The 15,835-nt window shown below is 45.9% G+C and overlaps 1 protein-coding gene across 3 annotated transcripts in view; it reads left to right on the top strand.

The window, feature by feature from the left end:
• LOC147692527 (SPARC-related modular calcium-binding protein 1-like) overlaps positions 1-15,835 on the top strand; it is a 404,947-nt gene that overhangs the window by 197,061 nt on the left and 192,051 nt on the right. For all 3 annotated transcript variants that reach the window (XM_086938744.1, XM_086938743.1, XM_086938745.1), the window contains exon 4: positions 15,089-15,188. In XM_086938744.1, coding sequence (XP_086794870.1) covers positions 15,089-15,188 — 100 coding nt within the window. The remainder of the gene's footprint in view (positions 1-15,088; positions 15,189-15,835) is intronic.

Raw genomic sequence — 15,835 nt, forward strand, 5'->3', positions numbered from 1 at the left:
CTGTCGCTTGGCGCAGTCCATATTAGAAGCATACTCAAACAAGGCAGCATTAACAGCAGCAAAACCCATCAAAGAGCGTCATATTAGAAAGGCATTCCCAGCAACCAACTACAGGAAAAAGGTCGAATCATTCAATCACCTATTTGATTCTCACCGGACTATGTAAAAAATGCTAGAAGCACACCATATTCAATCAGCACCTAACAAATACCCACAAACCTAACGACACCTACAAACAGCATCCAAAACTCAGCCCATACCAGAAGGATACATGTGCCATGGACTCTTATTACAGGAAATTTAAGCCCACTCAGCACCTGCTAGAAACACTCTGAAATTATTGAGAACGTAGCAGACTTGGCCCGTACCCATTCAGAGGCACGCCAAACTCAGCAAGCACCCTCTCAGTGCACATCTAACTACATTAACATTTACCTACAAGCACATTGCAAATGATCAGATCTACCATTAAGAGACACCAAACTTGGTCAGCACCTACAGAAACATACCAAAAGATCGCCAGCATCTTCTAAAGCACCCGAAACCTGCCCTAAAGATACTAGAAACGTCCCAAAAACAAACAAACGTCAGCAAGCACCCACTTAAAAAACATCTGATTTTGTTACAATGTATCTACAAGTAAACTGCACATGATCAGGCTCGCCACTAAGGGATCAAACCTAGCCAGAACAGAAGCACATCAAATCTGGACAGCGCCTTCTAAAAGCACCCCCAATCCCCCAAGAAGGTACACGAGTCACACAGAATATAACTGGGCTAGCACCTCCCTGAAACAAACACGACCAAACATTCATCTACTAGAAGTACAACCCACCTACCAGCAACTACAAAAGTGCACAAGTCCAACTAGAACCATCTAAAATCACATTGTATCCAGCAAGTACAAACCAGAAGAACACAGAGCTTGATCAGCACAGTGAGGAAGCTACTAGGACCACATCAAAAGTCGCTAGCTTCTACCAGGAGAGTACTAAAGCCAGTGAGCCCCTACTAAAAACACATAAAACCAACTCAACATCTACCAGTAACATGCATGACTCAACCAGCACTCACACGAAACTGGCCAGCACTTAACAGACACAGGCAAAATACAGTCACAACTAATTAGGACTATGCCTAATTTCACCAGAAAATAGCAGCAGGGCATTAAGTGATGGGTGATCGCAGTAATTAAAAACTGATTTTGAAACGGGTCTCTTCAGGGGTCCTATGTCATTTACTTAAAGTGACAATCAAAAATAGTGATTGAGTTCTCTTCGATGACTGTAAAAACTCATGAGGCAGACCCATCAGGATATTGTGGCATAGAGTAGGACATTTTGCAGCACCAACATGGCAATTTTCTGGCACACTATTGCGTTTTTGCTGCATTTTTGCAGCACCTTGTTTTAGTGGCATGTAGTAGTTATGTTCTAATAAAAAGGTAATCCGGAGGAAAAACTGATGACGTGTACTCTTCTATTCGCAACATCATAGGGCTCCTTCTCGCACTGACGCTATGTTGGGCTACCAGTGTGGGCTATGACCCTGGTAGAGGTGAGTTCTTGAGATGTAAAATGCTTGGAAGAAGATCCTAAATAAGGAGTGGTGTGGGTGTCAAAGTCTTTTTAAGTGGAATCAGCAGGAGGGAAAAGGAATGGAGTAAAACTGCTAATGCTACCTCCTGGTGGATCTCAAATGTTACACAGTGGGTGTCTGCGTGCCGAAGCCTGGAGTATTCTTTGTATTCTTTGTAGTGCTATTCAATAGTTGTGCAAACTTTAGCTTCTGATTGATGGTGGACTGTGGAGATGATCAATCTGTTCAAATTTTTTTGTAAAGGATGGTGGACTGAGAAGATGTGACAGCTGGTGGTTACATCTTCTCAGTACACCATCCTTTGATGATGGTCGGCTGGGAAGATGCTGGTGCTACAATTGTCCCTCACCAACACTCGCTTCCAATTATCAGCTTTTTTATAATAATAAAAATCTATAAGCACAATCCCAATAAATAACCAACCAAAGTGTCATGGGTCAATACATAATGTATAACAGAACATAGAGCCAGATGTAGGTAATTCTCATTTACCGACTCTAGAATACCGAATTTTACCCATTCAGTATTCTAGATTCGGTAAATGAGATGTAGTTAAAAATTCGGTCTTTTTTACCGATTCTGTAGGATTCGGTAATTACCGAATCGGTATTTACCGATTCGGTAATTGTCATTGATTCCTATGGGCCTTGAGGCCCATAGGAATCAATGTTAATTACCGAATCGGTAAATATCGATTCTGTAAAAATACCGAATTTGCAAGGGGGACAGGGTGTCACTTTGACACCCTGTTGCACCCCTGATTCCAGCTTGTGTGCCATGTGACACACATACATGCCCTTAGGGCATGTATGTGTGCCACATGGCACAGGTGTACATGCACAGATGTGCATGTACACAGGAATTCGTTATTTACCACCAAATAGTATTTGGTGGTAAATAACGAATCGGTAAGGGCCTGTGGCACTGATTACAGTGCCACCTACATGTAGATTTTCCGATTCGGTAAATATACCGATTTGGTATTCTACCGAATCGGTAAATTTACAGATTCGGTAAATATACCGATTTGTTACATTTTCAGGCCCCTACATCTCCATCTGCAAATACCGATCGGTAACGGCCGAAATCGGCCGTTACCGACCGGTATTTGCCATCCTACATATGGCCCATAGTGGCTTAAAATAGTTAAATGTTTTTTGGCAGTCCATAATCAGTGGTTTATTTGTGCCTGCACTTTATACACACATAAAGTTACCAGATAACGCCATTCCATTGATGACGCTGTACTCTAGTACTGGAATTTACTTCTAGAAATCGCTGTTTTCAGCTATGTTAGTCCAATTGATTGCATTGTATTGTAATAGCATTTACATAGTGCTTACTACCCCTCCCAAGGGATTGAAGAGCATTAAGATGAGTAGCACACAACTCATGATTCCAAAGTTACTGATTATTCCAGAGGTTGTTGGTTATTGGGATTAGTCTTATGTTCTCAAGGAAATCATTCCATGCACTTACACCAGTTCGATCCGTGACAGGTAACGATGACTACCGGACCCATTAACCAACTAACAAATGAACTCACTGAACACGGGGACATTTGAGTACGTGTTCTATGCGTGCAGAAGGTACATTAGTGAAGTGGCTTCTTTTAAAAGGGGTGGAACTCATGGCCTGTAGGTAGGTTACATGCACATCTCAGCATCAGGGGCCTCATTTATGAAAAGTGACGCATCGCTGCGAGAAAACAGCGATGCGTCACTTTTCATTGCGCCCTCCTTGCGACCCCAATGATGCATCATATTTACAATATTACGCATCATTGCGCAAGGCCTTACAGATACGTCAGTATTTTTGAAGTATCTGTAAGTGCAAAAGTGACGCATTGCTGGAGTGTGTCACAAAAGTGACGCAATTCCAGCAATGTGTCCTTTCACAAGGGCCTGCGTCAGTCTTACGCCTGCTGTGAGGCAGGCGCAAGATTTTGACGCAACGGCATCCTAAAAGTGATGCAGTGAAATCTCATAGATTTCACTGCGTCACTTCTACGACTCTTCCTTGCGTCAATACGCCCCCCTTGCATTCATTATACCTGGCGCAGGTATAATGTGGCGCAGGGGTTTACAAAGTGACGCATCTACCAAGATGCGTCACTTTGTAAATATGGCGCAACAAGGCGCATTTTTTACGCCACTGGTGCGTCACAAAAAGTGACGCACCGGCGGCGTAAAAGTGACGCAAGGGCTCATAAATGAGGCCCCAGGTGCATAATGCCCAAGCTGCCTCTACAGCTTAGATTCACAGAGGAAGAAGTTGAGGGCCTTTCAGCTGTTCAGGCTGCTCCCCATGTAGAGAATGAGGATGTACAGAAGAGCTCTTCTCCTGCCCCACCACTCTGTGGATAAATATAGTAGCCTGCAGATCAGGACCTTATCCCACGTAGTCAGGTTTTGCTCATCTGCCCTTCAAAGTGGGCAGGAGGGCAAAGCTATGTACCTCTGTACACAGACATTATTGCTTCAAAGTTAGAGGAGACCTCAAACCATCTCCTCGTCCAAGCGACAATAAGGCCAATAACTGAGAATAAACCAATCACATTTTACAAAACAGCTGCAAACTGCCCATCAGTGACAGGAAATTAATAAATAAAGTAAATGAATTTGTATACAGGAATAGTAAGCAATACTTTTGCACTTTGTCGTAAATCATACTCACTGTCTGATGCCGCAGCAGCTGATAGGACACCTGACTAGGGATGGGTGAGCCACTGAAAGCTTGAGCCAGACGCTCGACTCCTTACTCGGTGTGAGGTCCTCTTTTAATCTCAAGTCCAAAACAAGCATTTACAATGTAATGGTTTCGCCTTTGGAAAAGTTAGAGCTATTGGCATTGTAAATGACAAAATTTGTATTTATGTGTTGGTTTTGAAAACAGATAAATAAATGGCATTGTCATTTACATTGCCATTAGCTAAATCTCTCGCAAATGTGAGACCTATTGCATTTGCACCCACACATACACACAGAGCCACACACACACACACACACACGCACACACAAAGGCACACACACAGAGCCAGCCGCACACACAGAGCCAGCCGCACACACACACACACACACAGAGCCAGCCACACACACACAGAGCCAGCCACACACACACAGAGCCAGCCACACACACACACAGAGCCAGCCGCACACACACACACAGAGCCAGCCGCACACACACACACAGAGCCAGCCGCACACACACACACAGAGCCAGACTGTTTTGATAAATTTGAGGAGCACTGGGGAATTCCGCAACTTTTTGAGTTGAAGTCACTTATCATGGCATGTTTTCATGTTATTTTGCTCCTTGCTGGTGCCAGCGAAAGAGACTCAACCTGATTTAGAGTTGGGCGGTCACTGAAAATCCCTCAATTAAGCACCAAACTGGTCCGGTGTTTTGATGGAAGGTGCACAGACATTAAAATAGACCCTTACCGTACCTCTCATCTTGTGTGCTTAGAAATACACATACACGCACAAAGACGGAAGCGCATGTAAACACAAACGCACACATAAACAAGCATTTATGATGCATTTACACACGGGCTCACGGACAGCGGGAGGGGGGACGGGCACACGGACAGCGGGAGGGGGACGGGCTCACGGACAGGGGGATGGGGGACGGGTTCACGGACAGTGGGAGGGGGGGGGACGGGCACACAGACAGCCGGGAGGGGGGGGGGGCTCACGGCCAGCGGGAGGGGGGGGCGGGAACGGGAACGGGAGTAAAATATGCGGCTGCAAAAAAAAAAAAAAGTAAACGCCCACCGAATTTACCAAATCGCCAAGGTTTGTGACCAGTAAATGTATACGTACAGCTGGCCCTTAGTGAATGGAAGACACTAGTAAATGTTTTCCTTTTTTCTGTTTAAATGTGTAGCATGGACTTCTGAAAAGGCAAATCATGCATGCTCATGGTGTACTTTTACCACATATTTAAGCACAAAAATATTTAACCATAGGATAAAATCCCAAAACATGGCCATATAAGGTTGAGAAGAAGCATACGTAATTATTACCTATAAATTCAGATTCTCAGGTGAGGCTCCAGAGTTATGGATATCCCTAACCTTCGCTTTAAGACTAGACCACTCGTTCAACCACCATAAGGTGCCTGAAGAATCACCTTCTACAGAAATGCCTTTGCTTCTCTCCTCTAGTCTCATGTGACACTAACAGGACTTGAAACTGAAATAAGTAATTTGATTACTGAGCCCAAATGATGCTTTAAAATTCTTTGATCCATTACAATCTAAGCTCCGGAAATGCTGAATAATTAATAACGTAAGTCCAAATCTATGCGAATGTAAGCTCCTGAAATGTTGCAAAAATCATGATGTCAGCCAACAAAATCCCTACTGAGTTCTTTTGTCTGAACACAAATTGTCAGCAAGGATGGCTTCTATTATTGCCAGTTCCATGCATTATGGAGGCTCTCAGATGATTGTTATAGATGTGAATATTAGCTCCTGAAAGGCTACGTAGACGATGATGTAAACTCATAAACCATTAAATGAAAATGCTGTCAGGCTCTCTAACCCCTCCTTCATGCTGATATGAGATATTAACAGAATATACACATTTAGTTCAGTAATATTTCTCTATTGCAAGTAAAAGTGAGCAGTCGAATTAGAAAGCTTGTGGAAAGGTTAATATAGAAAAAAGGGATATGGGGATATGAAAAACAGTAAATAGGACAAAGTGATATAAATGTGACTTTAGAAATAGATGAAAGAGAGAGAGGGCGAAAGAAAGGGGTAGTGTGCTGGGGAGCATACATTTAGGAGTAGCAAAAGATAATGAGTTTGAGGAAATTAGAGACAAGAAATAGATGTAATAGTGATATAAAGAACAGAGGGAGTGTCGCAAAGGATTAATAGGAAAAGTGATAGAAGATAAAAAGACGAGAGGGTGCAGGGAAAAGTGCAAAGGAGTGAGTGGCAGAAAGAGGGATCTAACAAGAAAGACAGGAGGAGGATTTGTGAAGAGGCTGATAGCCGGAGTGGGATGTCAGGAGGACTGCGGTACGCCTTTGCCCTTGATGAATGAAGCTTACTTACTTGAGTTTTACATTTAAAATATACATTAATTTTCCCTTATTGATTTTGAATAAATTCTCCTGACGGAGACAAGGAAGTGGATCTATTATTCTGCAAGTAGATGGTATAAATAAGACATAGATCAAGGGCAAGTTCTAATCTCCAAGCGCTACTCAGGTCCACCAACAGCAGGCAACAGAAACTGCAAATGTTACACAATTAGCATCACGTTGACTCGTGGCAACACTGTCAAACACACATGATGCTACACACCCATTCGTCGCACATGCAACCATACACACACATTGCTGCATGTTAACTCTCACACATACACATACAGCAAACACCAGCAGTCTCATGCCCACCTGTCATTAAACTATCAATCACACACACATGGTCACACGTCCATTCATTAGACAACTGTCCCTCACACACAGTCACATATTCACTCTCAGACATACTGTTAGAAACACAAATGCACACAAACACACATAGAAGCAGCCACAAATCCACTTGTCATAAAAAACTTCCCGTACACATACACAGCCATTCGTCCACACATACATGCTGACACAGACACCACACACACACACACACACACACACTGCTCCCAGCTGTGTTGGGTATGAAAGTGCCTGCTCTCCTTTATGGCCCAGGAGTCTGGAAGCTCTGACCGCAGTGGGCGGTGCAGGTGTCTTGTGTTCCATGCCTTCCAAATGACCTGAGGCTTTACTCAACGGTGGTGGTCTGAAGGTTTGCCCTAAGCACAACCTAACAACGGTCACCACAATTAATAAAAGTTAACGCTGGCGCAAGATGAGGGGGATCTGTTTTGTAGATGGATAGTTCAAGTACTTCTACAAGTGGGGCGACTAAACTCAGTCAAAGGCAGAAACGCCAAGGACCTGGGTGACGGGGTGAACCCTTGCGTGTCTCTCAAGCTTGAGGAAGGGCAGTACAGGTTTTCCCCAATGCCGGGTGGTAATGGTCAGGTCTGACCCAGGTGGGAAGACATTTATCAGGCCCGAAAAATATCTGCCCAAACACCAAGCCACTCATGGGGAGCTAAGTGTGGAGGGGGGTCTGAAATGAGTGCTGCGGGGGGGGGGGCGCGGGGGGGCAGCCACATCATTTGAGGCATTCACTGTCCTGTTCTGCAGCAGGGCTCCGGCCTAGTGAGTTCAAGAGCACTCCCCACAGGTTTTAGGATCTGGAGGAGGAAGCTGCAGGCAGTTGGATGGACACACACACACACACACACACAGGTTTACGGACAGCGGGAGGGGGGACGGGCACACGGACAGCGGGAGGGGGGGCCGGCTCACAGACAGCGGGAGGGGGGACGGGTTCACGGACAGCGGGAGGGGGGACGGGCACACAGACAGCCGAGAGGGGGGGCGGGCTCACGGACAGCGGGAGGGGGGGCGGGAACGGGAGTAAAATATGACTCGTGGCAACACTGTCAAACACACACATGAAGCTACACACCCACTCGTCGCACATGCAACCATACACACACATTGCTGCATGTTAACTCTCACACATACACATACAGCAAACACCAGCAGTCTCATGCCCACCTGTCATTAAACTATCAATCACACACACATGGTCACACGTCCATTCATTAGACAACTGTCCCTCACACACAATCACATATTCACTCTCAGACATACTGTTAGAAACACAAATGCACACAAACACACATAGAAGCAGCCACAAATCCACTTGTCATAAAAAACTTCCCATACACATACACAGCCATTCGTCCACACATACATGCTGACACAGACACCACACACACACACACACACACTGCTCCCAGCTGTGTTGGGTATGAAAGTGCCTGCTCTCCTTTATGGCCCAGGAGTCTGGAAGCTCTGACCGCAGTGGGCGGTGCAGGTGTCTTGTGTTCCATGCCTTCCAAATGACCTGAGGCTTTACTCAACGGTGGTGGTCTGAAGGTTTGCCCTAAGCACAACCTAACAATGGTCACCACAATTAATAAAAGTTAACGCTGGCGCAAGATGAGGGGGATCTGTTTTGTAGATGGATAGTTCAAGTACTTCTACAAGTGGGGCGACTAAACTCAGTCAAAGGCAGAAACGCCAAGGACCTGGGTGACGGGGTGAACCCTTGCGTGTCTCTCAAGCTTGAGGAACGGCAGTACAGGTTTTCCCCAATGCCGGGTGGTAATGGTCAGGTCTGACCCAGGTGGGAAGACTTTTATCAGGCCCGAAAAATATCTGCCCAAACACCAAGCCACTTATGGGGAGCTAAGTATGGAGGGGGGTCTGAAATGAGTGCTGCGGGGGGAGGGGGGGCGGGGGGGCAGCCACATCATTTGAGGCATTTACTGTCCTGTTCTGCAGCAGGGCTCCGGCCTAGTGAGTTCAAGAGCACTCCCCACAGGTTTTAGGATCTGGAGGAGGAAGCTGCAGGCAGTTGGATGGACACACACACACACACACAGGTTTACGGACAGCGGGAGGGGGGACGGGCACACGGACAGCGGGAGGGGGTCCGGCTCACAGACAGCGGGAGGGGGGACGGGTTCACGGACAGCGGGAGAGGGGGACGGGCTCACAGACAGCCGGGAGGGGGGGCGGGCTCACGGACAGCGAGAGGGGGGGCGGGAACGGGAGTAAAATATGACTCGTGGCAACACTGTCAAACACACACATGAAGCTACACACCCACTCGTCGCACATGCAACCATACACACACATTACTGCATGTTAACTCTCACACATACACATACAGCAAACACCAGCAGTCTCATGCCCACCTGTCATTAAACTATCAATCACACACACATGGTCACACGTCCATTCATTAGACAACTGTCCCTCACACACAGTCACATATTCACTCTCAGACATACTGTTAGAAACACAAACGCACACAATCGGCACCCCGGAGGCAGCGACCTCGCTGCTACCCACCTCCAGCACCCAGACTCCTCACCGGGAGGTGGGGGGAGGGGCCAGGGGGGTCTACAAGTCAGTACGCATATGGGAGTTCAGTCCACACTCCCATCCGCCCTGGTTAACACCAAGCCAACAAGAAATTCGGGCCAATCTGCAGTCGCCAGAGCCGGGTGTGTGCCAGTGCCAGGGCACAGCGGATGCCAAGCCTGCCGAGGAGGACGTGCAGCCGGGAGAGACTGAAGGGGGAGGGAGGGCGGCCGATCCAGACTGGGGGAGGAGAGCCACCGACCCCGGGACAGGGAGTGGAGGAGGGCTACCGATCTCGGGACACAGATCGAGACTGGGGAGGATGAGTTGCTGCCGATAGGTGGGGGGGGGGGGGCGGCGACTCTTCAGAGAGGGCACAAATGTTGGCTAGTCCCTATTTAAACAAGCACCTACGGGCACACGGACAGCGGCAGGGGGGACGGGAACGGTCAGCGGGAGGGGGGCGGGAACGCTGAACTATTACATGTTTTATGTTGACTTAAAGTGCCACCGCGCTGTTTACCTCCTCTTTAGAGCGCAGCGGCGCAGCTAATGAACCAGTCAACAGGACTGTTTACCTTCACCCTCTCGCGCCTTTACATTGAAGTACATTCATGCCGTGTATCCCACCCGCTTGTTCAATAGGGTTTTTTCCTCCCTCCCGCCCCTTGACAAATCATGCCTTCTTTGCTTGTCACTTGAGGCCTGACCTTACTCCACTCTGCCTAGTAGCAGGAAAAACGAGTTAAATCCTCATTACACTAATAACAAGGAAAGGCACAGACAGTGGGAGGGAGGGCAGGAAAGGCACGGACAGCGGGAGGGGGGCGGGAAAGGCACGGACAGCGGGGTGGGGGCGGGTAAGGCACGGACAGCGGGAGGGGGGACGGGAAAGGCATAGACAGCGGTAGGGGGGGCGGGAACGGCAAACGGCAAGAAAGGCACTCACCTGGACTTCCTCCAGCGGCGGTCGGCCGCGGAATGAGCAAATGAAACGTTGACGACCAAAAAAATAAAACCCGCCCACCGCCGCACTGACGTCCTAAAAGGGGCCGGATGAGAAAAATTCTCAGGAACGCCCACGAGTCGCCTCGCTTAATGACAGACGCCTCTGTTTTCCAATGGCTAGCCTCCATTAACGGAGCTAGCCAATGGGACACAAAGGCGGGAAAAACAGCCATACTGCAAAACAAAAGATTTCGCCTGCGCGAAACTCTGCTTGCGCAGCTTTTGACAGGCGAAACCTAACGAGCTGAGCTTTAACAGGAGGTGATATAGCCAGTGGCTACAGCTGCTGCTTGTGTAAGAGGGAGAACCAGGTTTGAATCCCGGCTTTAGCTCAGCATCCTATGAATCCAGTCTCATGTACTTGTACCAAAAAGATAGAAAACTGTGTAACCTGGTTCCTGTATGTTGTGAAGCACTCTTATGTCCTTGGGCAATGTTTGCACTTTGTAAACTGCCATAAATACAATGTGGACTCTGCCTGTCACCCACACTCTAATCTCATCCTCCAAGACTTAAAGAATAAGGGGCAGATTTACAAGAAACTGACACATCTTTATAGATGTGTCAGTTTCCCTGCGCCTGAGTGAAAAACCCTTGGACCACCATAGATGCGCCGTATTTACAATACGGCGCACTATGGCGCAAGGATTGACAGATGCGTCAGAAATTCTGACGCATCTGTTGGTGGAAAAGTCATGCATTGCTGGAGTTGTGTCGCAAGCACGACGCAACTTCAGAAATGCGGGTTGTGTCCTATTTCCAATACACTGTGTCACTCCTTACGCCTGCTTCAAGCAGGCGTAAGGTTTTGACGCAGTGGCGTCCTAAAAGTCACGCAGTGAAATCTTGTAGATTTCACTGCGTCATTTTTATGAGGCTTTCCTGCGTGGGAAAGCCTACCATGCATGCATTATACCTGATGCAGGTATAATATCACGCATGGCTTTACAACGTGACGCATCTCCCTAGATGCGTCACATAGTAAATTTGCAGCATTTTTTATGCCGCCATTGCGTCACAAAGCAGCAGCGTAAAAGTGACGCAAGGGGCTTGTAAATCTGCTCCTAAGCATATTGATGTATGGAAGAGATACCCATCTAGTGGCTGGTTTGCACAGTGTGATCCTGGAAAATGGGGAATAAATCCCGCCTTCCCTGCTTGACCAAATTGTGTGACATTAGGTAAATACTTTTTCACTAAGCCTTCGTTTTGTTTATTACCACATATGAGAGCACTTCAAATACATGAGTTCAGGATGTGTACTGTACACAAGCCTGTCTTGTGTTTGATTTAATACTTTATAATGTTGCTCCATCTTTAATAAGAATCTAGGCCACATAAAGGGTACACTTGACAACTGACGTACCTCTTAGTCCCTGCCACTGGAATTATGCGATTCTGCAACCGCTGCTATTTTTGCCTGATTATGGATTGGCCACATGATCCATCATCTGATGCATAATCTGCATACTTTAACAAAAAAATGGTTTCTAGAGCAAACGGATCAAAAGTTACTAAAAACGTAGCTACATCTGTTTGCGCGCAGTGGAGAGCCCTTTGCGAAAGTTAATTTGTCATCTTTCATTTGCTTACTTCTGTATTTGGTTCTAAAATTGGTACTAATGAGGTGAAATCTTTGCCCAGACAGTATTACCATGTGAAGAAATTGTAAAATAATAAAGTAATTCTATGTGCTGCATTTTGCAGCATAATTTCTTTTTTCTTACTGCCTAATTCACTAAACTCTGGCGCATAATTTGGTGCTCCCCTGCCGCATTATTTCAGTGGCCCTGCTCTTCATCCACTTATAGCATAGTCATCAGGGCCCGTGCAGCAATGTTGTGATTCTCAGCTCACTTGAAAAATTCACGTTTAATACATACCTCTTAATGCGTATATATATTTAATCGGATGTATGAAAGTGATACTCTTCTGCATTTTGAAGACACCATATCATATTCTAATATTATCTTTGTTGCATTACTTACATTCAAATATTTTCTGGGCTTGGCTCGTAAACGGGCTCTTTGAGCCAGGGCTGACCCTTGGATTGCCCTCTGTTTATTTGTTGGCTCTCCCACCTCTACAGCTGTCCTCCCCCAGGCGGATCCTCCATCATTTGGTTGAGGAAAATGCAAGAAATCTGCAGCACATTTTATTTATTCAAAGGCGTTTTGGGGATGTGTGTATCAGAAATGATATGCCCAGCAGACTGCTGGTTGCAATATAGTATTTGGAAGGCAGGATGGCATGTAGAAAGAAATTACAGAACATCATTCACAGATTCATTTCTAAAAGCTTGCTTCCATCTAGTTTTTCTTTTTGCCAGAGCCCGTGAAATAAAATGTATGGGAATCCCCTTCTCTCCTAATCCATTGCTTCAGTGGATCCCTCATCTCCAAGGTTCTTGATATATGGCCTGAGTGATGCCATTGTCACTAACATCCCTCAGCTGCAAGAACTTGGCTCTTTAAAGATTATTGTATCCAAAGCTTTTGTAGCCAGGATGCATGTATCTGATCTCATCTGCCCCAGATTCCTGAAGGAGAAACAAATCAGCAGTCAGCCCAGCACATGTTCTCCAGTATGGCTTCTTCACTGCTCCATGCAGGTGCCTATTCTTATAGTGTTCTCCCCTCTTATTAGTCCCTGGCTGTATCTTTTCTCCTTTTTTCAATCAATCAATCAAGGAATTTGTATAGCGCGCTACTCACCCGTAAGGGTCTCAAGGCGCTGGGCCTATCTGTGGCGGTTCTTCCGCTATGCTGGAGGAGCGTCGCCCCATTGCTTTTAGGCAGTGCAAAGTACAAACATAAAATGAGAATAACTTTTATGCTTGTGCTTCTTTTCGGGTGGGCGAGTGGACTGGGCTTCTCTGCTCACGGAGAGTCCAGATGAGGCCCAAATGCCTGGGCCAAAACGCGTCAACCCCACAGATTCGAGGAGTCAGACGGAACTTGAACATCAATAAAGAAATTGGTTACACACATTTCGGACTTATTAGAGGGTTGACTTTTCCCCTATTTTGTGTATGGGACTAACTCATGGTTAAATTACTCAAAAATATGCAGCAATCCTTTGTTTGAAGAATGGGTTGGAAGGAAGTAGAAACGATTTGTTCAATTATTGATGTTGTTTTGTGACCTTGTGTTTTACATGTTGACTAAATGGATAATGAATTAAAGAATTCATAAAAAGAGATTGAAACCTCTTCTAATTGGATTTGGAGGTGTTATGTAACTTAATACTCAGCTTCAATAATAGTTGGATTTTTTTTCCTGTGAGTAGGAACCAATTTATGTAGTACCTACTGAAAGCCTCTTATCGATTCCTCCACATCACCCCCCTTGGTTTCTATTTGATGTTCTTAGCCCAGATGTTTGAGGAGGATTAGTGCAAACCCCTTAGCTTCGTTACTGCTCATGGCGCAGGCCAGGGGAGGAGTGGTTTGCTCACTCCTAAGTTCACATGACTGTTTGGTGGCCCACTTGGTCCACCCAAAACAGTCAAGTGCACTTTCCCTATTCTCCATGCAGGCTGCATTACAACCTGAGCGGAGAACAAACCCAGGCCCCCATTCCCTGGCTGAGTGTCGAACCAGGACGCTCAGACCAATCACAACGCTGCATTGCAGTGCTGTGATAGGTCAGAAGAACCTGGGTGCTTAAAAATCACAACGCTGCATTGCAGCGTTGTGATTGGTCAGTGCGCTCTGACTGTGCTTCTTGTTCCTCGGGTTCGACGAGGAGAGCAGGAGCAGAGACGCAGGACCCTGCATTTTGGTGTGCTTTATATAGGAGTAGTTAGTTTGGGAACTTCTTCCTTTCGCGTTCTTACTTCTAAAAAGAAAGGAAAGCCCTTATGTGCCTTCAAGAGCATTTCCCTCTGCAAACCTCTGCTACCTGTCCTTACCCCCCTAAATCACTCGGTACACCATCTAGCTTTAGGTGCCTTGATCTACTGGCACCCTTGCACCTCCACGCTCTCCCTGAGATCTTCGAGCTGAACTCGCTGTTCCAGTATGCAAAGTCATCCTTGAGACCCACCTTTTCAGTCTTAAGTATATGGGAGGTTGATCATGTCAAAAGACAACTCACCCTATTCTTCATTATTGGTGTCCAGAAACAGTGTAGTATTTATATTGTATGTCACATCGCTGCATTAACTTCTCCACAGCAATCATCTTCGCCATTATCTGTGTTTTCACACTTACACTTATCTCATGCACCTTCATGATACTGTTTTAGTTCCTGTGGTCAAATTGTTTATTGCTTCATTAAATACAACCCCAGCTACACAGAATTGCTGTAGTTGGTGCACTGCATCATGATATTTCTGACCTTTCATTGGAGTTCCTGCATCCTCTGGTGACCACAGCATTATGAAAATTCATTGCTTTCTCAATGATGTGGCAAGAAATATTGTCAAGTCGGTGTTTGTGTATGTTATACATGATTAAACTCCCTGGTTGTTACAGGTGCAGTGCCATAAGCAGACCGGATACTGTTGGTGCTCCACTGCAGATGGAAAGCCAGTGAGTGGGACATCCGTTGTCAACCAGACCCCCAACTGTACCGGTACAACTAATATCTACTTTATGTCTTTGTACTAAACTCAAAATTTCCTGCACTAATCTATATTAAACAGAGCTGCTCCCCACACTTGGCCTGCCGCTGCATTGAACAAGGACAAAAGGAAAGATACAGAAAGCTAAAGGCCACATCTAGGCGTGGCTATTTGTCTGAATCAGTTATTATCCTAGTGTGCACCTTGCTGTAATTTGAGTCAGCGCCTTCTTGCCCTGGGGCATTTGCGCGCTTAAGAAATGAATTAACATAACATAACATAGACTTACCAGTTCTTCTTTCCCCTTTTCTGCCTCATCAATTCTTCCCATCAAATTGCATGAGGAAGCTACAGTCTGTGATATTTTCAAATAAAAAACATCAGAGTCAGTTCGCTTTTTCTGCTTCTTTGCTGGAGAGATTTTTAATCTTTACTAACTTTCCTCCAACCTTTACTCACCTACTTCACCAATTTTTTTTGACATTTATCTTTAATTTTCTTTTCATACTTGTTGGACTTAGCCGTCTCTGCAGGGTCATTCCCAAACTTTTTTTGCCTTCAGCCTTCTTATTTTTCAGAATTTCGTTTTTGTTGTATTAGGACTCTGCACACTTTACCGCAGCTAACCAATGGTTGTGCTCACTCCCTAAAACATGGT

The sequence above is a fragment of the Lissotriton vulgaris genome, chromosome 9, assembly GCF_964263255.1.
Source record: "Lissotriton vulgaris chromosome 9, aLisVul1.2, whole genome shotgun sequence".
In the NCBI taxonomy this organism is placed as follows: domain Eukaryota; kingdom Metazoa; phylum Chordata; class Amphibia; order Caudata; family Salamandridae; genus Lissotriton; species Lissotriton vulgaris.